Source organism: Indicator indicator, chromosome 6, assembly GCF_027791375.1.
Source record: "Indicator indicator isolate 239-I01 chromosome 6, UM_Iind_1.1, whole genome shotgun sequence".
NCBI classification, from domain to species: Eukaryota; Metazoa; Chordata; class Aves; order Piciformes; family Indicatoridae; genus Indicator; species Indicator indicator.
The window spans coordinates 9,089,605-9,114,625 of NC_072015.1; the positions used below are offsets into that span (position 1 = coordinate 9,089,605).

The 25,021-nt window shown below is 41.5% G+C and overlaps 2 protein-coding genes across 2 annotated transcripts in view; both read left to right on the forward strand.

The window, feature by feature from the left end:
* LOC128967556 (tRNA selenocysteine 1-associated protein 1-like) overlaps positions 1 to 1,590 on the forward strand; it is a 12,927-nt gene extending 11,337 nt beyond the window's left edge. Inside the window, exon 9 of the mRNA XM_054381715.1 lies at positions 1,284 to 1,590. The gene's annotated coding sequence lies outside the window, so the exon portion shown is untranslated. The remainder of the gene's footprint in view (positions 1 to 1,283) is intronic.
* A 2,245-nt stretch (positions 1,591 to 3,835) lies between these two features.
* NUP153 (nucleoporin 153) overlaps positions 3,836 to 25,021 on the forward strand; it is a 46,192-nt gene continuing 25,006 nt past the window's right edge. The window contains exons 1-5 of the mRNA XM_054381934.1: positions 3,836 to 3,934; positions 20,621 to 20,837; positions 23,027 to 23,275; positions 24,469 to 24,608; positions 24,688 to 24,816. Of these exons, the coding sequence (XP_054237909.1) occupies positions 3,836 to 3,934; positions 20,621 to 20,837; positions 23,027 to 23,275; positions 24,469 to 24,608; positions 24,688 to 24,816 (834 nt within the window). The remainder of the gene's footprint in view (positions 3,935 to 20,620; positions 20,838 to 23,026; positions 23,276 to 24,468; positions 24,609 to 24,687; positions 24,817 to 25,021) is intronic.

Consider the following 25,021-nt stretch of genomic DNA (forward strand, 5'->3'; position numbering starts at 1 on the left):
GGGGACTGCAGTAGGAAGGAAACTCAAGGCCCCTTGAAGTTGGATGAGTGTTAAAGCTTCAGAGCTGCAGGATTTGATGCCACTTCAGTTGTAGTGCATAGTTGTGCTTGAGCTTGGTTGTACACGCTGGTCTGCTAAGCAGAGGATTCTGTATCTAGCAAACACCCATCCTCAAGAGCAGCTGGACAGCGTCTCTGCCTGGGCTCTATTCTGCTTTGAAGTGGCTTGCAGGGCATCACTTAACACTGTACTTACCAGTTAAGAATGTGATGTTAAAGATGAGTCTGTAAAAAGAGACTGTATTCAGACATGCGTTCATCTTCTGTTCTGGGTTGTAAAGTACCCACAGTGAAAGTACTGCTTAGATAATGCAGTGGAAGAAGTTGTGTGGGCTGTTAGTTCTCCAAACCCCAGAAATGTTGGAAGTGAACATGCAGCATACACACAAATGTTACTTTCTGTGAACACACAAAAATGAAGTGAGGAAGAGAACTGTTCTAGCCCATGTGGTACTGTTCTAATACAGGGCTCTGACCTCTTTTCCTGTTTCCTGAGCCTCCCTAACTTTTATGCCTCTTCCCAGTTAGGATCACATACATGGGAGCAAGATGGTATGCACAGTACATGTTCTTTACTGTGAAGGCAAAATTTCTTTCTGCATTGATATGCATGAACCCCAAGCACAGGAAAAAAGTGTCAGAAGCACTAAATACACTGCTGTGTATTTAAGTAAATTAGAGCTGTTCCCCTCTCCTGACTGCATTAGGTAGCTTAGGCAGAGACCTGAACACATCATACAGGTGCCAGCCACTGGTGCTAGAGATCTCATTGCAGTGGAAGCATTTAAAGTAAACTCAAATACTTAGAAGGAACTTTCTACACCATGCTTCTCCAGTTGTATTTTGTCTCTGTTTTACCCAGATGAGATGTGGTTTTTTGTTTTGTGGGTTTTTTTTTTTTGTGGTGTTTTTTTAAGCTTGATGAACTGGTGTGTTTGGTTTTTTTTCCCCTACTTCAAGAATATCTAGTATTCTATAAACTCATTGCACTGAGCTGCAAGAGATAGTGCCTTCACTCAAAACCTGCTAACTTCCTCTAGAGTCTTGGTTTTGTGTTCTATCACTTCTCTGAATGGACAGACTTTAGTAGAAATGAATGGTCTGAGGGGCCAATCCTGCAGTCAGTGAACACGGAAATAGAAATAGGCCAAAAAGGGTAAAGAGTACTTAAAAAGGTACAAAAAGATTAAATGGAACTTAAGCCGTGAATGTTTCTTTTTGCAGGGATGCTCTTGGACCAACAGCTTCTTTCTAGCGCTACCTCAAAGTAACTTGCAGATAAAACTCACAGGGAAGATTGATCAAATGGTGATGATCCCTATTGTTCTGCTGGAGATATATATATATGCCTTTTGGTTTTATCTCATTTTTAATAACCTTTATTTAACTTCAGTGACTCACATCAGTAGACATTGTTTGACTACATCAACGAGTATTTGAGTCATGAGTGTCGTTAATCGCATGTCACCATATGGAAATTGTTCTACATAAGTAAAATGGAAGTAAATAAGTAAATAAAGCAGCACTTGAATTTACAGAGCAAACTTAGTGTAGCTGCCTTTGACACTTACATGGTAAGAGAAAATTGTGCTTACAAATTACCTTTATATACTCAGCATGCATCAGAAAGAGGGAACCTTGTTTTAAACCTGCCCCTTTGCTCTTGTGTCCAGTGCAGATGTGACTTCAGTCACTTCCCCACCCAAGTACTATTTTGGAAGTCAGCATTGTTAGTAATTAATCTTTGTTACTAAAGAGTTCATATCCCTGTGTAATGAAAATACATAGCAGTATCTTCCCCTCAGTTGGATTTTAGCATGGTAATTGTTTCCTGGACAAAAAGAGTTAAAAATCCAGGTCAAAATTCTTGTATTTTAATGATTATATCAGTGTAAATCTTTTCTGATATAAAGCCTCATCCTCAAGTTGGTCTGCAGAAACATAGCGGCAGCTGACTCAGGTGCTCTACATCCTGAAGGGATTATCTGTCACTGTGTCATCCCACTGCACCTAAACCTGTCTTTATGGCAGTAGAAAAGGAGAGAAACAGACTGTGAAGTTATAAAGGTGTGGATCATGAGGAGAAATAGCTGGAAATTAATTCCACTCTGCTGTCATTTCAGAAATGGTTATCCTCTTAGGGGAACCATGAAAGCAGAACTAAGACAGTAATGAGGAGCTAGTTACATAGGAGAGCTGGAGTCCTACTGATGAGATGAAAAAGCCAGTATGATCAAAACTCCCTAGTGCCACTCCTGAAAGCAGTCTGTGCTCTGCTATTGGTGCGAGTTCATGTTTCTTCAGGCCTTCAGAATTGCCCAGAATTGTGGGTGGAGTTCCCCCGAGTTTGCAAGGCTTCCTTCTGGTGCATGTTGTGACAAAGGCTTTTATTTCAGATGGAAGGGGTGTGCACTACATCACTGTTAAGTACCCCTCACTCATTCCATGTCAGTCAATTTTAGCCCATTCTCTCTTTTTTTTTCTTTTTTAGCTAGCCAGTTTTATTTAGACATAAAGAAGATGGTTGTGATTTTCTGCTCTGCTCCATCATTCCCAGGGCAACTCGATGCTCTAAATTAGATGCAGAGCCGTAGATTTTTCTCTACTTTTGGTAGAATAGAAAAATTATTTTCAGTTTTTTAAAATCAGCAGAAGGTCCCTTTTCCTTGTTTTGAGGAAAAAGCTGTGTAAAAGCTTTTTTCCCCACCTGCTTCCAATCTGCCAGGATTTTGGGTGACAAGGCTGCAGATGGTCGTTTCTGTGGCTTACATGAACCCAGCCACGGAACACTATTGGTGCCGGCTTTCAAGCTTTCCCCCTGCGTTCCAAACGCTGCCCTTCGCCGGCTGCCCGGCAGGGACACGGGAACCACTCCCGTTCCCTGCGGAAGGCTCTCCTTATGATCGGCACAAGGTAGGAAAGTCGTATCCCCGGGCCGGTAACATCGCCAGGACCAGTGAAGCGCCGCGGGGAGAGAGAGAGGAAGGGAGGGAGGCGAGAGAGCCACTGCTTCGGGAACTCACCCTGGAGTGTTTCCGTCACAAATACCCTTTCCCCGGCAGGCCTCAGCCGCACTCTTTCGCGGTCTGAGAGCGGATTTTTTGCCCGCTTCCCTCCGCCGGTCCTGGTAGCCTCTTGCGCTCTGCCGGCGGCTGGACGAAGACGCGACCCCCGCCCCTCCCGCTTGCCTCCGGCGGGCCCTGCCAACTCGCGCGGGGGCTGCCGGTCGGTCGCGCTCTTTGTGACGCAGCAGCGCGGCTCAGTGACGTGAGAGCGGGCACTGTGTGGTTGGTTGGGCCAGAGGGGGGAGGGAGTGCAGCGGCTGGGCCGCGAGCGAGCGCGAGGGAGGGCGCGCAGGCGAGCGAGCGACGCGAGGCCGGCCGACGCCAAAGCAGCGCGAGCAGAAGGGTGCGCGCGCGGGAGCGCAGAAGGGACGTGAGAGGCATCGCGCGGCCCGGCGCCCGCGTGCGCGGAAACGAGCACGCGTTAGCGCGCGCGTGTGGGGTCGGCGCGGCGGGGAGGGGCAGGCCGCGTAGCCCCCGCGCCAGGCCGCGCGGCGGGAGAGAGTGAGCGAGCGGTACGAAGAGGCCGAGGCAGGCCGGGTGTATCCCCGCGGAGACGGTGACAGCGCAGAGAGAAGAGAGCGGCCGGGCCGCAGCGGAGGAACGCGGCCACACGAGGCGGCCGGCGGCGGGGGCCGGGCCCGGCGCGCGCGCGCGGCGGGGCCGGAGCAGCGGTGGGGGGCGAAGGAGGTGGCAGAGGGGCCGGATCCCATTATGGCCTCGGGAGGCGGCGGGGTCGGAGGTGGCGGCAAGATCCGGACCCGGCGGTACCACCTGGGTGCTGCGAAGCCTCCTTATACGAGGAGCAAGCAGGTGAGGCGAGGCGGAGGGTCACCGCGGGCAGGAGAGAGGCCACCTTGCCTTGTGTCTGTTCTGTCCCGGCACCCCCTCAGAGGCGGGAGGCGGCCCTATTCCCCTTTCTCTCTCTCCCCACCCCCCCGCCCCACGTGCGAGGCTTTGGGCCGGAGTTTCCCAGTGGGGCGGCCCGGTGAGGGGGGGGGGGGGGGCGGGGACCGGGAAGGGTTTCCCGCCGGGGCCACGGGGATTATGGGATTTCCGGGCGCTCGTCCCGCTCCCGCCCCGGCCAGCAGTGGGATCCTCGCCTCCCTTTTGTTTCCCACCCGGCCGAGGGAAATGCCGGGGAGCAAAGGCGGGAGGAGGCAGCTGGGAAGGAGTGGGTACTCCATTCCCTGCTGTGCACTCGCGGCACCGCAGCTGGGGTGGGCTGGCACCTCTTCCGCAGGGTGGTCGTTTTGTCTTCCGGCTGACCAATTCCTTAAGGACGAGCACTAGAAAGAATAAGCTGTGCATGCTCTCTGCAGATATCCATCTCAGGATGAGCCCCTCTAGTTAAATAGATACCTAGTGTAGTTAATCGTCAGATTTAAGTGCATCGCTTCTGTTTGCCTTTCTTGACAAGTTTTCCATTGCAGATGAGTTTGTAAGGCTGCTGTGTAATCAGGCATCGTCGATTGTTCTTTTGTAGGATGCTAAATGCAGAACTCTGAGGTCTGCATCTGGTAGTTTCTTCAGTCTCTTGCCTGTGCTTAAATACGCTGATACAGTGCTTGTGAAATGCAACTCATAAGGCATTTGTTCTCCTTTGTGTTGTAGGACAGAGTAGATGGATAACAAAAAACAGTTTGTAAATTGCAACACAAAAATCCTCTGCCATTTATAGTGGCTTGATGAGGGTAGAAGTAGAGATCCTTCCCAATTGCTCTTTGCTAAGAGATTTCAAGATGCCCAGAGACAGTGCGCTGGAAATGTCTTCCACGTGTATATATGAACCTAAAGTTGACTGTTCAGCCAAAACCTTTACATTATTAAGTTGTTCACATAACTGAGGTATTGACTATTACAACTACAGTTGAGGGAGCAACAACATGAGTTGCTGTGCAATTAATTTTTGTTATTTGGGAAGTATACTTAGTTTTTTACATAGACCAGCAGTGCTGTCCTTGTAAAGCTCTATACAAAGGATCCCCACACTTAACAAGCGTTGGAAGCTCTTACGTGAATGAGAGCATAATGTTGATATTGCCTTATCTTGCATGCGTTGATACTGTGTAGATAACTGATAAACCTTATGTGTGAATTTAAAATCATTAGTGTAGATGGTTCTGTGACTCCTCTATTGTCTGTTATCTCTGTGCGTTTTCTAGTAGGTTTATTTAAACAATGTGCCAAAGTGAACACATGCTCAGGGATATCTGTGGGATACCCAGAGAATAGGTGCTGCAAATCGAGCGCATAGGTCAAATTAACAGTAATATATTGGGGAAAAAACATGCAGTGGTTAAAATAAAAAGGCAAACTGATAGATGTCAGATGTGCATTTGGTATAATGCATAGGTTTTAACCCTGTGCTGCTTGCTACCTTGCATAACAAGATGAGCTCTGGGCAGATAGCTAACTTAAATTGGAATTAAATGGCAAGTTTTCCTGTTTTCATTAGAATACCTGCTCTGCAGAAGTATTTGGTGTTGCAGTATTAATTGTCTCTCAGTAAAGAGTTTGGGAAAACGTGAAAGCACTCTATGTAATCATGGTATGAGGTTACACCTCCTTATTCTGACCTCTTGCTCACATTAAGTATTATCAATGAGGAAGTTTGTAAAAATACTTTAATAGAACTATTCTATGTCCTTGCAGTCAAAATTGCAGTCTTGAAAACCCTCAGTTTCTTGCCATCAAGCTCTGAAGGTACCTGAGGTGCCTGTATGTAGTATAGCTAATAGCTTTAAAGTTCCTAGGTTATCTTTTTTTTTTCCTACCTGTACAAGAGATGATTTGACTGATGCCTTGCTCATGTTTGCTTTCTGCATGTTGATATTTTGACATAGTCTCCCGAGGAGTTCAGTCAGGTGAGAATTCTCCCATCAGGACCAACATGTGCTGCAGAGTCATAAAGTACAGTGACAGCTTTAGAAGACAGTTGGAAGAGGAGGTGATGATGCTTCTTAACAACTATTAGCTAAAGCATTTGCTCAGAATGTGATAGACCCTGCTTCAGATTGTTTTTTTTTTTTGCCTGGAGGGATCAACCTACATCTTCCACTTTCTGGGAGAGTATCTTGGCTGCCAAGCTGTATGTTGTCTTCAGTTATCCTGGCTGAAGCTGTGTTACTACCCAGAAGAAGAATGTATGATTCACTGAGCCAGAAAGGGGATGTCTAAGAAGATGTTGTCCTCTAAGACTAGAGACATTGAGGCTCTGATCCTTGATTTTTTTTCCCCAAGTGCCTGGTCATTAAACTTCAGAGCCATGCTCCCTTATGTTTGTGTGTCTGTTCTTTTAAAATCTAGAGTCTTTTCTTAAACCAGCCTCAGATAGGAAAGATAAACAGTCAGTCTGGAAGAGAAGACTGACTTGCAGTGTGTGTTTTTTCCTGCAAGATGGGAGATAACATTTACAAATTCCCCCATTAGTGGAGGAACTAAACTGTGTTTTCCTTTCTGAGCTACCACCCTACCTTATAAAAAGTTCTGTCAGTAGCTGTCACCAAACGAGAAGTAGCAACGCTGCAAAGTAAAGAGGGTATAGACTCACCCACTGTGAAGGTTTGTGTGGTCATAATGACATCTCAGAATGAAAAGAGCTTTTTTGTATGTCTCTGTTGGGCATTCTGTGAGTAGAATTGAGGCCCTCGTTGACTGGGCCTTCCTGATTGCTAAATGTTGCTGACTCCACATGGAATGCATTGACTTCAGATTACACCATACTTAGCATGCTACCTGTTCATTCAGCCATCTCATGCTGAAATATCCAACCTTCTTCTGTACCCAGTAAGGAGTTCAGGCACTTGGGTTAAAATGACAGCTTTGAGAGCTGAGTACCTGCAAGTGAGGGAGCTGCTGTGTCCAACATGGGTTTCGTCTTCCAGATGTGGCCCCAGTGCTTCTAAATTCTGGTTTGCCCTAGTTGGTTAGGTAGACAAGTAATGACTGGAATGAGGGTTAATGGGAGGAGTGTTTACATCGTTGCCTTATTAAACAGCTTCTAGTATAGTATCTATATGCTCCTATAGTTAATTTTATGTTTTGTGCTTTCATGTGTGTTCTGGTTTAGCCTGGAATAGTGACATTCTCATCCAGGTAACATACAGGTTTCAAGAATTTCTAGAGATGACTTACAGGAGAAAAGACTGAAATACACTTTTTAGTTATTTTGTATTTGGTAATTAACCATTTAAATGGAAGTGTCAAAGAACTTCAACTCTCCCAGACTTTTAAACTCGCATGAGAAGATTTAAGCACGAGAAAAAAACAATTATCTGCAAAATCTTTATAACCTTCTCATAAACCTCTGTGTTTATGTTAAGATTCAGTTTAGAGCTGTTTGATACCAGAGATAATAGAAATTATGGAGACTCCAACCCTGCAAGTGCTCAAAACCAGGTTGGGTGGGTCTGTGTGCACCCTAGTCTAGTAGAAGGTGCCTCTGCCCATGACAGGGGTTTGGAACTAGATGATCTTTAAGGTCCCTTCCAACCATTCTATGATAGTTGTAGATTGAAACCTCTGCTGGGGAGCAGTATGTTTTGTTTTCTCTTGTGTACGTGCCAGTACATATTTATAATGTAGATGTGTTACACTGAAACACAAGAGAACAGTTGTCCAAAGATGTTTTCCTTCATGAAATCAGCATACATATCTGCATATTTATAGTTAGTCTTGTGATGATGTAGTTAGGACATTACCTGACAGAGGGAACCAGAAGGCCACTGAAAGGTACGTTTGCTGTCTCATGAAAGCCCTTCTGTATTGGAGAGTTTCAGAAGGTTGCTTGCGACATCATGTAAAGTTCTTCTCAGATGGAGTGGCTGCGCGATCAGGAACTTAAACTACATGCAGCAATGTGTAAATCTTTATTTTGTCACCTGCTGCTGATTTCAAAACTGTTGTTTGATGTGTGCATGAGTTTTTCTCAGTGGACAGTGACAGCAGAAGAAACCTGATGGTTTGTAAGATTCTTTTTGGGAGGAAGTTTTAAAACTTATGCTAAAAAGTTTTGTATTGTACTGAGTAATATAAACCAGGTAATGTTTCATAAACCAGAAGCAGGAAAATAATAATTAAGAAAATCCTTATTAATACCCATAGGGACTGCACAATTATTTATTTGTATATGTCCCTCTGCTTGTTTTCATTTAGTAGTAGCTACATTAAATAGGTTTGAAGAAATGTTTAATGTGTATTTAAGGATTTGTTTTAAAAAAATAGGCTAGTAGTTAACACCAGAGGTTTTGTCTCTGTCCTAGCAGTATTACCAAAATGTTTAAATGTGATGCTTGGCTTTCTATGTTACTGTAAACAAAAATATATCCCAGTTGGGAAGAACTTTTAAAACTGAGGTGCTGTCAGTTTTCTCTTATTTTGGCTAGCAGTACTGTCAGTGTTGTAACAAATTGTAGATGATGATTGCTGTAACAATTAATATTTTGGGGTTTGTCTTTCAAAGTGTTGTCATGACAGCCTTGGAGTCTATGAAGTACTGAAGAAAAATAGTGTTGCTGAGCAGTATCTTTAGAGAAGAATGGAGATTAAATAATTGACTGTGTTAGCTAGGACACTGCAAATTACTTTTGGTTGCTGGCAGAACATCACTTCCTCCGAGTTATTTATTCCTCCAGTCAGTAATTAGAACCGGTTTTTGCTCCTCTGCCATGGAGGAACTGAGCTGCTGCTGATTCTAAGGACTGTGAGAGGAGAGAGTTCAAAATCTCTTTTGTGTGCCTAAAGTAGTTTGAGCAGTGTACTTGAAGTAGTTTGAGTAGAGCTGTTTCAGATGGGTGTAGATGCAGGCTAGCATCATGTAACAAATCTGTAACACAGCGGGGTGGCTCAGTGGACATGGGGCACACAGGAGATGACTTTAGCAAGGCCCTCAGCATGGTCTCCCCTGTGATTTCTGTAGTCCATTTGATGAAATACAGACTTGTCAGGTGGACTGTAAAGTGGTTGGAAAATTAGTGGGAGTGTTGGCCTTAAAGGGTTGTGCTCAGCAGTACCAAGTTCCAGTGGCAGCTGATTCCTCAGCTTCTCAGGGATTGGTATTGGGGTGATACTGTTTCGTGTCTTCATAAATGTGGAATGAAGGAATGGTGTTCATCCTCAACAGATTTCCAGATGGAAACAAAGCTGGGGAAACATCAGCCACATTGTGCACTGAAGGGCAGGGATGCCATTGAGGGATCTGGACAGAAATGGGCTGCCAGGAATCTCATGAAGTTTGATAAAGACAAATGCTAAGTCCTTCATCTAAGGCAAAACAACCCCACCTACATACTGGAGGGCAAGTTGAACCTGAGTCAGCAGCATGCCCTTGAGGTGAAGAAAGCCAGCTACATACTGGATGGTATTAGTAAGAATGTTGAAAGGATGTCAAGGGAGATGATTTCCTTGTCCTGTTCAGCACTCCCAGGACTACATCTGGGGTATTGTGTCCAGTTTTGGCCTCTCAGTACAAAAAAAAAAAATGTTGGCATGTTTTGAATGAGTCTAGTCAAGGGACACCAAAATGTTTATGTGCCTAAGGCACTTGGCTGCTTAGGAAGAGCAAATGCCTAATGAGAACCTAAAGAAGATAGAGCAAGGCTCTTCTAGGAGGGTTCATAGGAATAGAAAGAGCGACAATGGACTCGCAACAAAAGTGGAAATTATACAGTTTCATGTTAGGAAAAGTCTTTTAACTATGAGAATAGCGAACGTGTTGGAAGAACTGCCCAGAAAGGGAACCTGGAGAGGTTCAAAACCCAGTTGGATACAGCTGTGGGTGACCTGCTGTTCTTGGCTCCTGCCTGAGCAAGAGGTTGGAGTAGGTGACCTGGGGTGCCATACAGGCTCTGTGTATGAGAAGTTTTATCAGTGCTGCTGTTGGAATACAGAGCATGCACAGAGATGTGGTTTGAGCATAGATCTCAGTGTTATTTTAGGTTGTTAATCCTTTTGGTGGTCCTTCATCTTGATTCTGTCTTCAGGGCTGTGTTGCTTTTTTGAGAGAAGAAATAATGTTTCTATCTCACTTGCATTTTAGCTGGAGGAAATTTGAAGGGTTGCCCTCAAGAAGAGAATAGCCAAGAGTATTCAATTGGGCTGCTGTTTTCCAGACTATTTTTTATAAAAAGGTCTTCTGCTTTTGTAGTGGTAGGTCACATGATGTGCTTTTAAAATTTCCTGCTGTTGAATAGCAAAAACTGTTCTTCTTCAGTGTTTTTATATTTTTAGTGTTCTAGATAGTCTATCCAGGACATAGTGTGTAGCTATTGTACAGTGTGTTGAATAGTGATACTGGTCCTTTCTCTGGTATGTAGTGTAAGTTCAACTGGCTCAATGACAGAGCTCAGAGGATTGTGATGCAGTGGTGCAGAGTCTAGTTGGAGGCCTGTAGCTAGCAGTGTTCCCTGGGAGTCACTATAGAGGCTTCAGCCTTGTTTAATATATTGACCTGGATGAAGTGACAGAGGTGACCCTCAGCAAGTTTGCTGATGATACAAAACACGAGGAATACTTGACGCTTCATCAGGCTGTGTTGCCATTCAGGGAGACCTTGACAGGCTGGAGAGCTGGGTAGAGTGGAACGTAATGAAGTTCAATAAAGGCAAGTGTAGAGTTCTGCCTCTGAGGAGGAGTACCCCCCTGCACCAGTATGGGTTAGTGGTTGACGTATTGGAAACCAGCTCTGTGTAGAAGGACCTGGGAGTCCTGATGGATAACATGAGGTTGACCATGAGCCAGCAATGTGCCCTTGTGGCCAAGAAGGTGAATGATATTCTGGGCTGCATTAAGATGAATGTGACTAGCAGGTGAAGGAAGGTTTTCCCCCTGCTCTGTATTCTGCCATAGTGAGGCTATGTCTGGAGTATTGTGTCCACTTCTGGGCTCCCCAGTTCAAGAAAGTCAGGGAACTTTTGGAGAGAGTTCAGTGGAGGGCTACAAAGATCATGAGGGAACTGGATCACCTCTTTTAAGAGGTGAGGCTGAGAAACCTGTGACTCTTTATCCTGGAGAAGACTGGGAGGGGATCTTGTCAATGCCTATCAATATATAGAGGATGGGGGTCAAGAGGATGGGATCAGACTCTTTTCAGTAGTGCCCAGTGACAGGGCAAGTGGCAGCATGCAAAAACTGTAACTCTGGAGGTTTTATCTGAACAGGAAAAAAATTCTTCCTTGTGAGAGAGCTGCAGCCCTGGAGCAGGCTGCCCTGACAGGTTGTGGAGTCTCCTCTGGAGAGATTCAAAACTCATGGACATGATTCTGGGCAGACTGCTCTGGGTCACCTGCTTTAGCTGGGAGTGTTGGACCAGATCATCTCAAGAGGTCCTTTCCAACTCCCCCATTCTGTGATAGTCCTCAATATTTTTCTAATTAAGAATTCTAGCCATTAGGTAAAAATTTTATTACTTATTAGGATGTTAAATTACTTCCTTTTTAGTTTCAGGAGCAACTGCCCTAATTTTGGACATATTATTTTTCCATGTACAGTTCTCTTGCATATCTTTCCTTTTTGCCACTATACTCTGTATTTTTTTTAATTTATAATGCTGCTTAAAAGTCTTGACTTGCTGTGTCCTAATGCCTAAACCCTGCAGTTTTTATCTGCCTCTTAAAACTGTCTAATTGAATGTACAATTTAAATGTACCTTTTATGGTGTTTAAACAGTTTAGCTTACTTGAAGGTGATGTTATTCACAGCTATTTGTCACCACCTTTGGTGGGAGATACCCCCAACCTTGTTGGTGAAATGGACCTTTCAAATGCTCTCTAAACCCTTTTAAAACTGAGTGAAGACAAGGACTTTGCCTGAAGCATAAGTAGTTTTGCGACTTGCTGATACAGTATTTGTCATTGTGGTGTTCTGGATTACTGTACAAAATTACAGAATTAAAACTTCTCTTAAAGAGAAGCAAATCTGATTTTTTTTTTTTTAATTGCAGACTTTACAAGTACATTCTCCTTCATTTGACAACACATTAAATGTTTTTTCTTCCCTTTGTTTAGGAAGTGGGGCAGCACTAAAGCTTTCCTATTAGAGCAGCAATGCTAATACTTCCGATGGGGGAGTTTCCTTCGAGTTACTATAACTCATCTCATAATTGCATGTTGTGTTTAATTAGTGTCTTTGTGTGTATTTTGGCTTGGTTGTGACCACCATGTTTTTTAATGTAAGCATGAGCTCATCTCTACATTCACCTTCTTTGGGAGAGAATTTATGTACTAACACATAGACATCAGCATGTATCAAAGTCCTACAGCTACGGTTTCAGCACACACCTTGGCTTTGCAAATACCTGTGCCAATAGAACTTTTTCTTTCTCCTTGCTGAGGATCGCTATTATTGTCTCTGTAGCTCTGCTCCTGGATGGAGCTGTGTGAGAATTTGCTGGATTGCTGCTGAATTTGCTTTTAGTTATGATTATATTTTGACTCAAACTCCTTTTTGAAGCAGTTGAGTTTCACAACTCTGTCCCCTTATTAGAGCTCAAGGGTGACCTCCAATGCTGAAGTAAGCCAAGTAAAGACTTAAACTGTTCATCTGATGTGACTTTGAGACTGGACAGATTTAGTGAGGCCCTGAAATACTTGCTTTGGCAAAAAGTAAATTGCCAAGGAAAAACCATACCTGTATGTGCAAGCTTGTAATACAGGTGCATTTGTAGTTTGTCGTCTGAGCTAAGCAGCTGTAAACAAGGCTTAAACTTGTTTAAATGGAGCTGAATTAGGGAATTACTCTGGTGCAACTAGATACATGTTAAATTTAGCTATAACTGCACCTGTTATAATGTCAGCCCTTAGTATTCATTATTAAGCTTACTTTTCAGAGATATATACAGGTTTGTAGATTCCTTTACCTTCAGTCACTAAAAATGATCTCTTTGTGCAATGGCAATGTTTTGGTAAAAGAGCAGTGTTGGGAGATACTGGTTATTTGTTTGTGAGATAATCTTGGTTCTGTCAGTTGAGCTGGGATGAAAAAATACATCCAGAAAGATGTTATAGCCTTTAACACTTGGAGATTACTGCCCTGCAGCAGAGGTGAGCCTGCTTTGGCTTTACAGTTTGAGATTACCTTAAGATGTCAAAAATATAACAGTAGCCACCAGTGGTGCAGCTAAAGTAGCTGTGCCTGAGGGTCAGTATTTTAATTTCTCCTTGGCACCAATTCTTTTATTTTCAAATCTGTCAGGAAGCGCATGCAGCCCACTTAAATATGTTCTGTTTTAAAGTAATTGTGGGGTCCACTGGCTTGGATGCATCAATCATTTTAATTTTTATATGCTAGACAATGTCTGTGTATGTGTGTCGGTGTGAGCTGAAATTCCCCCCCCACTGACAATAACCAGGCTAGCTCAGTCTGGAAGCAAATGAAGGCTGTATTTACAAGCAGATGAAATGCAATGAATATGTACAAATATACAAAATTCACAACATTTACAAATATATACAATCAACAGAAAAGCACAACCGATCTCCCTTTGCTTCCCCCCAAGGGGACCCTCCCAAAGGGGCCTCTCTCTCTCCCAGGAGCTTCCCCCCAGACCCCCCTGGACAGAGAAGCAGAGTTTAGTTAAGCAGAAAGTTGTTAACTTAGCTGCCAAGGTCAGTACGTGTTATCTTCAGCCAGAAGAGAAGAAGAAACAGCAACCAGACAGCCCAGCAACTGCCCCCACTGCCGAACGCAGAATGTGCAGAGTGCCTACTTTGTTTTGGGTAATAGTTCTTAAACATTTCTATCTATCCAATGGAAGTGTTTAGAACAATCGTTATTTTGCTTTCTTACAGCCAATAGTGACTTATTTACATTCTTTCACTTTCTCTGTTCTGAACTTTGCAAGGAAAAATTAAAAAGACAGTTTTAAACCATCACAGTATGGTACTGAAAAAGTAGGAGGGCTTTGAGGTTTGCTAAAAATATCAGATTATCACAGGTGGTAACTAAAGCTGATTGTTTGCCTCATTTGAAATCAGGTGTGCAAGATTGTAAGGTAATGTTCTGAACGTGCAACAGGATTGACATACTACGTTTTGCAAACCCACTAGAATGTTACATGGTCAGCTCAGTTTGTAGACCAGCATGGGTAGAAAAGATATTTCAGCAGGAGAGTGAGAGTGCTTTGCTGTCTCTTGCTAACACTACATTTAGTTAAAAATTGTAATTCCAGTCTTCTTGTTTGAAGATTGTGACCTACTTTGGAGTGCCTCTTCAGAGTGTTGCAGAAATGAACTTCTGGAGCAGTTAGTACTTAATTCTGTGAAATATGCTTCAAGTTGCCATAAAACCTTGTTTGCACTAGAACATGCTGGACCAGGGGATGAACATCAGCAAGCTGTGGGACACTCTTGAATAGCATTTAATCATTGTTTCAGGAGTTCCTGCAGAGTTTGGCCTGCCCTTGCTTGTGCTTTACATACATAATGTGTCCTCACTCCTGTGTGCCATAGATTGGCCTGTGATACTGTCTTTGTGAGTGCTGTTGGGTAAGGTGGCCCTGAAAATGTTTAATTCTTTCCTGAGAGTCTAGTGTATTAGAAGAGGTAGCACATTTATAGTAGTGGGAAGTAGTCGAATCAGTGCTCTGGGAGGTGTTTAAAAGACGTGTAGATATGGTGCTAAGGGATATGTTTTACCAGTGGACTTGGTAGTGTTAGGTTAATGGTTGGACTCAAAGACTTTAAAGGTCTTTTCCAGCCTAAATGATTCTATGATACATTGAAAGCCTTTGTATGCTGTAAATGCAGGAAAGGGGAAGAGTTTTCATTTCTGTTATCAGTTACGTTGAAACATTGTAATTAATCGAATTTTACTGTATAGAGAATACCTATAAATAAGAGACAATTTTATGCATAAAAGTGTGTCGTTGGATCTTAAATATAAAATATTTGTCATAATACTTAGCAAAATCTGGTAACTTATCCTAATGGCCTTGTGAGGACCATATGGTGTTATGGAAAGTGTATTTCTTGATCATTCTAATTTTGAAAACTTTAAACCTACTGTCCATACAGGTTTGTCAATTTGTGATCCTGATGCCATGTTTTTTTAACTATAGTTGTGATTTTAAAGTAAAAATAATCAGATTAGACTATATGATTCCCTAATAGGAAAGAAAAATAGTCTGAGCAGTGTTTCAGTTAATGTAATTCTCCATACTGGGTATGAAATTTAGCTGCAGTCACAATGTTTGAATGCATCAGTCTCTCACTAAAAAAAAATATTAACTATACATAGAGTATTCTTAAGAAAGAACTCCTTTCAAACTGCTTGTAAGGGTGTAAGTGTAAGTAAAGTTTCTTCAACCTTTCATTCTTTGGTTTTGATGCTGATGGATTTCTGTCTTAAAGTGTAACTGGGTGTATGCTCAGTGATTTATAGCACCCATCAAGCGTAATGCAGCGTTTCCTGCAAGAAAGGAAGAGAAGGTGCCTTGCACTTCCTGCTCTCTTTTGTAATATCGTCACTGTGTAAACTTAAAGGCATGGACAAAACGTGAAATAAAACCATTCAGGATCACAAGGATTTAACTTAGTGGGTTAGACACTGATTTATCTACCGGAGCATATGCAGGTGTTTTGCACTTACGTGGAAGTGATAGTGATGGATACAGATGTGCAAGCAGTGCCAAAGTGTAAAATGGCACCTGAATTTCCTTGGGATATGTATTCCAAAGCTAACTAGAATAAGGAAAATAAGTCTCACTTCAAGTAGTAAGAAGGAAATACACTACCATCTGGTATAATAATCCCTTCATGACGATTTTTAGAAATAAATCTGAAGTAGTCTACATGCTGTAAATAAAACTTGTTTTTCAAATGTTACATAATTAATGCCATTCCTGTAACATATTGTTTGTATTAAGTCATAAGTTTTATTGTCTTTTTTTTCTAAATGAAGTATCAAACTGCCTGTCCTACATCCAAATTGAAACCACTCCCTAAATAGCAAAAGCAGAGTTAGTCTAAGCCAGTTTAAGTCTGCTGCTGCAAGAGACAATTATATCAAATTTTCATTTCTATTCCTTCTTTTGCATAAGCACTGTGCAGGCACACAATGAGCAGGACCAGTGACCTGGTGCCCCTGATGGGTAGTCCTCACCATTACAGTCTGTAGATTAATTTTTGGCTGGGTCTGGTTGATAGAGCCCTGATGTAGTTTGTCACTTGGCTGTGTTATATGTGCTAGAAGCAGCACAAGGGAAGGGTGGGATGGAGCAAGGGACAATTCTCTAATGGCAGTACGGACACAGGATGGTTAACAGAAGGGAGAAGTTTTGTTTCTTCTTCCGCTCATCCTGGCTGCATGATCTTGCTCTCTCTCCTGGGCCCGTTCTGGTGCACTAAGCCAGTTGAATTCATTAGTCCAGCAGAGAAATGTGCTTTTTGCCAGAGAGTGAACTCAGCTAGTAAGGAGCATAGCCTGCTATGAGCCAGAGTTAGCATAAGGTAACTGTGGGAGAGCACGTGAAAATTCCTTTTTGTTGGAAGTGGTTAGATTGATATGCTCTGTCTTAGTGAATTTCCTCATTATGTGCAGGCTATCTTTTTGAGGACTTATTAATTCATGTGTTTTAATAACTTGAACTTTGAAATGGGAAGCAAAGAAATCTCTCAGAGGCCTGGAGGCAGAAATCTTGATGCTTTTCAGAGGTGTGCATACAGTGAAGTAGAAATTAGCTCTGTGTATTTTGCATATCAGACAAATTTGTGTTAGAGTATGACCTTCATATAATCTATATATGATTTATTTTTAAGTATGTTGTGCGTTCTATAGTAAGATTTACTTAGGCTTTTCAGACTGAAATAAACTTAATTACAAAAATAGATGTTTTCTAGTAATGCATCATTGCTCAGTACTTCTGCCAGCACTTCTACCTCTTATGCTATGTGAAGGACCCTTACAAGCTGGGATAACTGTCCTATTCCGTAAAGATTTTTGGCCAAGAAATATCCAGCTTTTAAGTTTGGAAGTCGAACTGTGACCGTAACATTTTGCTTATGAGTTGTGTCACAGAGACTATGCCTTGAGTACATGTAACTGTAGTTACTGTTGCTGTGGTGTTTATATATATAGACTTAGATATATCTAGCAGGGCTGCAGACACTTAGGATAATACAAAGAGTTCGAATAACTGTGGTAAATGGCTATTCTGAAGATAACTGGATCTTTTCAGTGAACTTTTTTGTTGATTGTTTTTTTCCTGCTTTCCTGATGATATTTTAGGATGAGAATAGAGTATGAGTGCATTTAAGATGTGCAGATAACTGTTGATACTGACAGCAGCTCTCAAACTGCTGAAATCAGTCAGTTAAGGACTAAAACACCTTCACTTCCTAAAGCTGCTACCCATAGTTGAGACTGCCCCATGGCATATTCTGCCCTTTCGTGACATTTAAGTTTGGTGCCTCTGTGGCCTGTAGAAATGAGGAGCTGCAAGTATTAAACCTGCATGACAGTACCGCTTCCTCCAGTTTCAGCCGGAGGTTGGGAAGTAGAAGAGTTGTGCAGTAGCATGTTTGGTATAGCTGTGACAAATGAAGGCCAGGAGGGGGCTAGTACATAATCATGGCACAGGGAGAATGGGAGCTGAGCAGTCCACTCAGATTTTGCTGGAGGAATAAACCTGTTAGAGTTGCCTTTTGCTCTGTCTTTTGTATTTCACCTCTGAAGATATGTTTGCATCAGTGAGATGTGTGATATCCTTGTCAGGCTTTAACACAGGCATTAATGATGTCTGTGTAGGGAGATGGTAGCATGAGGGAACCTGGGATGAATAAAGTACAGAGCTGGTAGCACAGAAGCAGTAAAATGCAGCTGACAGTGAGATAGAAAGTGTTCAAACACATGCTGAAATTGAAGAATAAAAAAACCTAAATGTTGGGTAGGATTAAAATGCTGGCTTTAAACAGCATGAGGCATGACACTGATGAAATGTCCTAGCAAGAGTATAGGGCATGCATGTTTAAAAATGTGGTTGGTCAGTGGGACCGTAACTGCCTGTCTTAGACAGGACTTCATCCATGGTGCCTTATTGTCTTACAGCAGTGATGAGCAGGTAGGAGATGCCATAAAGAAATTCTAATTTTCTTGATTTTTTTATTAATGACTTGTTCGTAATGCCAGTGTACTTTTTTCACAACACTTTTAATCAGTATTTTCATTTCATGGACAAAATGGAGATGCATTTCCCTGTGTGTTTCTTTGTCACTAAGCAAGCAGCATTCTGCAACATAAAACTCTGCTTCTTGTCTTCCACTGTGCCTATGCCAGACAGCACATGCCAGTAGTACTTGGTACAGTACAGCTGTGCTGGGCGAGTTCCAGCTCCTGAATTGGTTTGGGAAGTTACCATATGTTAACCCAGCTTAGTGTTAAAGTGCTGATGATACAGAGAATGCAGGCAAAGCTGCCATATGTGAGGAAGAGTCAAACCAATGTGCTTTTAGATATGGATGGTAAAATGTCATCTTGGTTAATTATTTGTCTAGCTAGATTCTCCAATTACTCATTTGGATTACTAATGATTGGATGTTTACTCTTTTGGATGCTTATAACTTCTTCCATCTTGAGTCTCAGGTAGCTTTAGGTCCTGGGAGGATTCTTCAGCAAAAGAATCATAAAGGCCTTTCTAATGGCAAATAATAACTGTTCTCTGATGGAGAAACTCTCTAGCAATACTGAATGCAGTAGTGCTTAGCTTTTTTGGTAAGAGCATTGATGTCGATACTGTTTGGCCTGACCATGTGCTTGTTTCAGTAAATTTTACGTCCTGTGAGTTCCTGTTATGGTCTTATTCCAAGGTGGAAATGAGGGGCTGATGATAGAATAGGGACTGCTGGTACCATGTGCTCAGGTCTTTGTGAGCTCTGGTATTACATGAAGTTAGTTTTTGTTGGAAAGCTGAAGCTTAGGGTTTATGCAGAACAGGAGCAACATCCCGAGCAGGGCGTACTTGTGTGCATCTTAGTGTGGTAATTGTGACGGATGTGTTTATTTTTCTGTGTTCTGTCTGGTTTAAACTGTCCCTGGATATTTATTCTGTCTTTGTGCAAGTACAAGATTAAATTACAGATTGTTTTGAAAAATACCAAATTGTAAATTAAGAGGACTTCCTCTCTGAAAAGGCTTTTTGTTTTCTACCTTCCCTTCCTCCTCTTTCCCTCCCTCCCTGTCCCATTTACCCCTTAACTTGAAATTCAAGAGTGTCTAAGTTGTTTATAGCTTCTGTAAGTTGGGGTTTGCATTATCACATATGAAAGACCTAAATAAGTGATATGGGCTTTTTTTTGTTTGTGTGATAAACTTTTAAAGAAGTTGAATACAGTGGAGTTCTTGTTTCAGAATTGTTTACTAGACTCCAGGTATTGCATGCTCAAAAAACATTCTCAATTTTCCACACCTGAATGATAAATTTGACTAGAAAATTGTCTTACCTAAACCTGCAAAAAACCCAAAGTGCCTTACCAGAGCCTTTGGTACATGTGCTAGCAACTGACCATGGAGTTCAACAAAAATCTCTTTAACTCTTGCTACTTTTCAGCTTCTCAAGCACTGAAATTGCAGGTTTAGCTTTCACGTTTGCTTGCAGCTTGCAGAGTTTAGCAGCTGGTTTTGTGGCTGCAGTCAGTGTAAGAGGGAGGGAGCTCCATGCTGCAAACAGGGTTGTGATTTGACAGGAAGGTGTGTTGAAATTTCAACGGGGGGTAATAGGGAACAAGTTATTACCCAAATCAAAATGGGAAATAAACATTTCTTAAACATAGAATGCAAGCATTGCAAGTAATTGGTAAATGTCAAAATGGAAATGGCTTTTATATATTCAGTAATCACAGAGTATTGGAGATCCAAAACTTAAGCATAGTGTGAAATTAAATTTGATCTAAATGGATCTGCTTAACAGCTCTGTAGTGAGACATCAGTGATTCAAGTACAGATGTTTCTTCCAGGATTTCTTTCAGAATACCCTGACTGTTCAGAGCATGACAGTGGATTTTTTTTGTTGCTGTTTCTGCAGTTCATCATTGGAAAAATTAGAGATGTTTACATTCACTGATCTTAACGGCTATTATGGTCACCACAATCGCTGTAGGTAATTGCTGAGCTTCTGGTTTTGATGGTTTTTCAAGTGAAGGTGTTAAGAGGAGTCCTCAAAAGAAGTACCTATGGCAGTTGTTATTTAGAGATAGAAGTTCCTGATGGCCTCAGACTTGACAAGCCTCTGGTGAACTTTGTCTGAAATTTGACAATTTTGAACATTGCCAAGATCACTGGGAAGAGCAGTAACTGATAGGTTGGTAGTAAATCAATGTTAGGTGAATTTTTGGCATGTATCACCCATAATTAGGGAGATCCTATGTTGAGAATAAACCCCCTCTGTGTTACTATTGTCCTGAATATGAACTATTTTATATCTATCTTCAAGGTCTGTGCAAGTTTGCGTCCTAGTATATGGTGTTGGCTGTGTTTATGTCATTAACAAGTGGGTTCTTTTCTTTCAAGCAGGGAATCATTAGCAGAGTGACAGAATCAGTGAAAAACATTGTACCAGGATGGCTACAGAAGTATTTCAACAGAAGTGAAGATAAATGTGTAGATACAAATGAATCTACAAACCAGGAAGAGAATCCAGTAAACTATCACCATGATTATGCAAATGAAGATACCATAGTGATTGATGGGAGAGTCACGCCTGAATCAGCAAGAATTAATTTAGAAGGTATGTGAAAAATCATTTCGTATTCTGGCCATCTGTATTTATTCACAGATTTCTAGTTTTGAATCTAAATTTCAGAGGAAAGCTGGAGGGAGGATTTTGACAACCCACCACACAAACAAAAAACCCCACCAAAACCCACACACAAAATAAAACCAAAATACCCCCAAAAAGCCAAACCAGAAAACCCTCAACAACTATTCATGAATCTGCCTTACCTTTAAACTGCCAGCATAATAGTGAAACATACTGGAGGTTGTCTTATAGCTCTTGGAGGTCATCAGTTAACTTCAGGTAGTCAGTTAGCCAGGTGTAAAATATTGATAATGTTCATTTGCAAGTGTGCTAGGCTACTCTTTTTGTTTGTTTGTTGATTTGTTTTTTAAATGGTCTGGAATGGAAGTCAATCTAATTGCTTAAGGTAATAAAAACATAAATTTATTTTGTTGTCCTCAATACGAAAGACCAGCTACCAGAGGAAAATTTCCTCTTGTGTCCCGATTTTGTGTGTTGGTTTATTTTTTCCTTTGAGCTTCTTCAATCAGTTTAGTAAAGTTCCTTGTTAGTTAGAACTGAGGAACTTGGGTTATGGCATGATTAATTTTGAAATACTTGGTAATACTAAGGTGTGTATGGCTAGCATGGGGTCTTTCAAATCCTCTTTGGCTCCTTGGCAAAGAAGTTTGCAACCCCTTTACCATATAAAAGATTAATCTGTGTGTCGTACCTCTGCCTCTCATGGTTTCTAAGTTTCTCTGTAAATTTATGTACACTCTCATTTGTTTCTTATAGCACTCTTGTGTAACTTAATTTTTGATAAGGAAAGAAGTTTTGTCTGAGCACATATACCTAGCCATCTGTGTGGGAAATCAGTTGCTTCTGTTGCTGGCAAAATGAAAAATGAAGAAATACACCAATGTAATCTAACTGTAAATAAGGAACTTTATTGCTTTCTGTGTAGCTGTAGCTTGAGAATAAGTTTGGGTAAAGGAATAGAGAAGGTCTTCATGACTGAGGAACATATGTTGGCTTTCCTGAAGAACTGTATGAAAGGACCTTTCAGTAAGAACAGCTGCATGGCAAACTTTCTAGCTCCAAGAATTCAGGAGCAGATGGATACCCTAGAACCTTTAGTAGCTTGTGTTGCAGGCTGTGGGTGTAGTAGACCAATATTTCTTGCTGTAGTTAATTACAAGATTTTTAAAAATTACTATTATAATTTTAGAAAGCCTGTTTCTTCATCTGTGAGGTACCAATGTGCTAGAGCTTTTAAAAGTTTGGCAGCCTTCAGCCTGATAACACTTCCTTTATCTCAAACAAGACAGTCCTAAAAATCTACCAGTATTTTGGAGAACTAATTACTAGTACCGTGGTGGTAATGAAGATTGAATTAGACAGTTTGATCTTCAGTACAAATATCAAGAGGATAATGACTCAAAATCATGTTCATACCCAGAAATACCCAGAGACTGTGGACTTACAGTAGGATATCCATTAATTGCTCTTCTATTCAACTGGCAAGTTGGAGCTGTGAGACCATCTCTTGCAGGACACTTGCAGTGTTTACAGACCCTGTGGTTCATGAAGAAGTAATGCCTATCTTGCAGCTGAGGCTACAATGCTTACTTGTCGTTTCTGCCAAAAATCTCAACAGGATAATAGATAACGTTTTGCCTGTAGCATGACCTGATCTGGTAGAATTTGGGAGAGGAGGTGACAACATTAAAACAAATAAACCCCCCAAACAACTCCGCAAATGCATGTGGTCATGTTCGGTTTTCCGATTAACGTCATCTTTGGTACATGATTGTATGAACTGCAGAGTTGTCTGTAACTTGCTGTATAATCTCAAATTCTGGAAAGCTTATTACAAGCTTTATCTGCAGAAGGAGTTTATACATGTTTGATATAGTGGAAGACCCAGCTTCGGAGCACTTGAGCATGGGGTCGGAATTAGGTGTTGTGAAAGCTCATCGTTACCTACTTCTCAGTGTGATGTTAACACTTGGTATAGCAAACAGCGTTGCTGTTGTAATGAGATGAAACCTTATCTGGGTGAGGAAGAAGTTAAATTCGGCTTCTCTATTTTTGTGCTTAGAACTTGGCAATAGCATGACTGCTGATAGAAAACAGGTTTTGGATTCCATGAGCTTGTCTATAGGAAAGGTAATTGTCTCTTCATTCTTGTGTAGAACCATCCACAAGTAGATCTGCACTGAACTACTCAGATGTGTTAACAAGGCCCTCTCTTCATCGGAGCCATTTGAACTGTACCATGTTGGATTCCACAGTACCACATTGTCAGCCCTCTACGTCATCTTCACTTGGTATTGGCAGTCCTGGACTGTCTTTGGTAAAAGAAATAAAAGATTCTACCTCTCAACATGATGATGATAACATCTCAACAACCAGTGGCTTCTCCTCTAGAGCATCTGATAAAGGTAACTTCCATGTTTTCCAATAGATATTTCGGTACTTTGCATTTTTTAATATTCCACATCACCTTTAATATATAAAGTAGGTGAATGTCAGCTTTGGATGTTAGAATTAAATTTGATTTTTGAAGTATATAATCCGGTCACCTTTCTAATATAACCATGCTTTGGAATACATTTATGAGACCCTGCTGCTACAAAGAGTGGGTGCTGATAAACACACTTTTAGCTGGGTTAGCTGTAAATCTTGATCTGGGATAGTAGGAGCCGAAGATGACTTGCTGTATCTTGACAGCTAGGTTGATTGCCTAGAAGGGAGTGTCAGAATATCTGACAGATGGTTAAATGTGAATAAATACAGGAGGCAAGTAGATACACAAGATGTTTTCCAGTGTTTTCACCAGGAGTCAATAAAGGAGCTCTTCTGTCTAAACAACTTTTGGGCTGCTTTTTTTGACCTTTATGTGAGTAGAAGGTATCTGTTGTTGATACTGCCATGTATTTTGCTGAAATCATTAAGGAATGTGCACCATTTTAAAGTTAAAAAGAGCCAGCCAACTTTGTATTGATGTAGATGGAGGTGATCTCACTGAGAGGCAAACAATGGGTCTGCTGCTTTTTCTAGGGGATTGAGGCATGGTCAACAAAGCTCTCTGGAGAATGTGTTTTTACAATTCAGAGCAGATGTTGCCAGAGTTTAGTAATGTAACTTTAGTTTACTAGAGCTTTCTGGTGTGTTTCTGCAAAACATACATGGCAAATAGGTCGTTGACTCTGTTAGTTTAACCTTTGGGGAGTTTTTCTGGTTTAAAACCTGTGCAATTCTGACTTCCAACCTTTCACCAATGGGAAAAACTTAGTATCTCTATAGATGTACCAGTGCTTATGTAGTTCCCTTTTATTTTACCATGAAAGAATAAAACTGCTTTGCGTTGAAATGTACTATTAGCTTGTTATGTATGCTTTTGAAAGATTACTGTAAGGTAACATTTACAGCTCTGTTCAGAGATTTCAAGTTCAGAGCATATGTGAAATTGATCTCTTTGGAGTACTCTGAAGGTTAGAGTGCTGGAGAAATGACTTCTTCATTCCATAAGCCTTAGTCTTGTGCTATAGAGCTCTGCAGTTAGAGTGATCTTCAGTGTTAAAGTTCTCTATGCACACAAGACATTTATGTGTTGCATGTGTCATTTTGGCAGATATCACTGTTTCAAAAAATACTTCAGCACCACTGCTTTGGTCCACAGAGGGTGAAAGATCTCATTCCCTCTCACAGCATCCGGCAACTAGCTCTAAAAAACCTGCATTCAATTTATCTGCTTTTGGATCTCCCTCTTCTGTAAGTACTGCAAGGATTAATTGTAATCAATTTGAATGTGTAACCATTTTACTAACCACTTACTGTATTATTTCTGTAGTCACTTGGAAACATTTCTGTCTTTAAGACAAGCCAGCTTGGGGATTCTCCATTTTACCCTGGAAAGACCACTTATGGTGGTGCAGCTGCAGCAGCAAGAGAGACAAAAGCCCGAATTGCTCCTTACCAGGTATGTGGTGTGAGGGAAAACGTAGTTGAAATACAAAAGAGCTGAAATCAGGGAGCTGAAAATGTGGCAACGGCTCCTAATTTGCCCTCTTGACTTGCAGGAGTAGAAGAGGACAATTTATGTTTAAATTATTTTTTAACCTTTTGCATAGAAATACTCATCATAGTGCACAAGAATGGCAGCAGCATCTAGGTTCTGGCTCGTT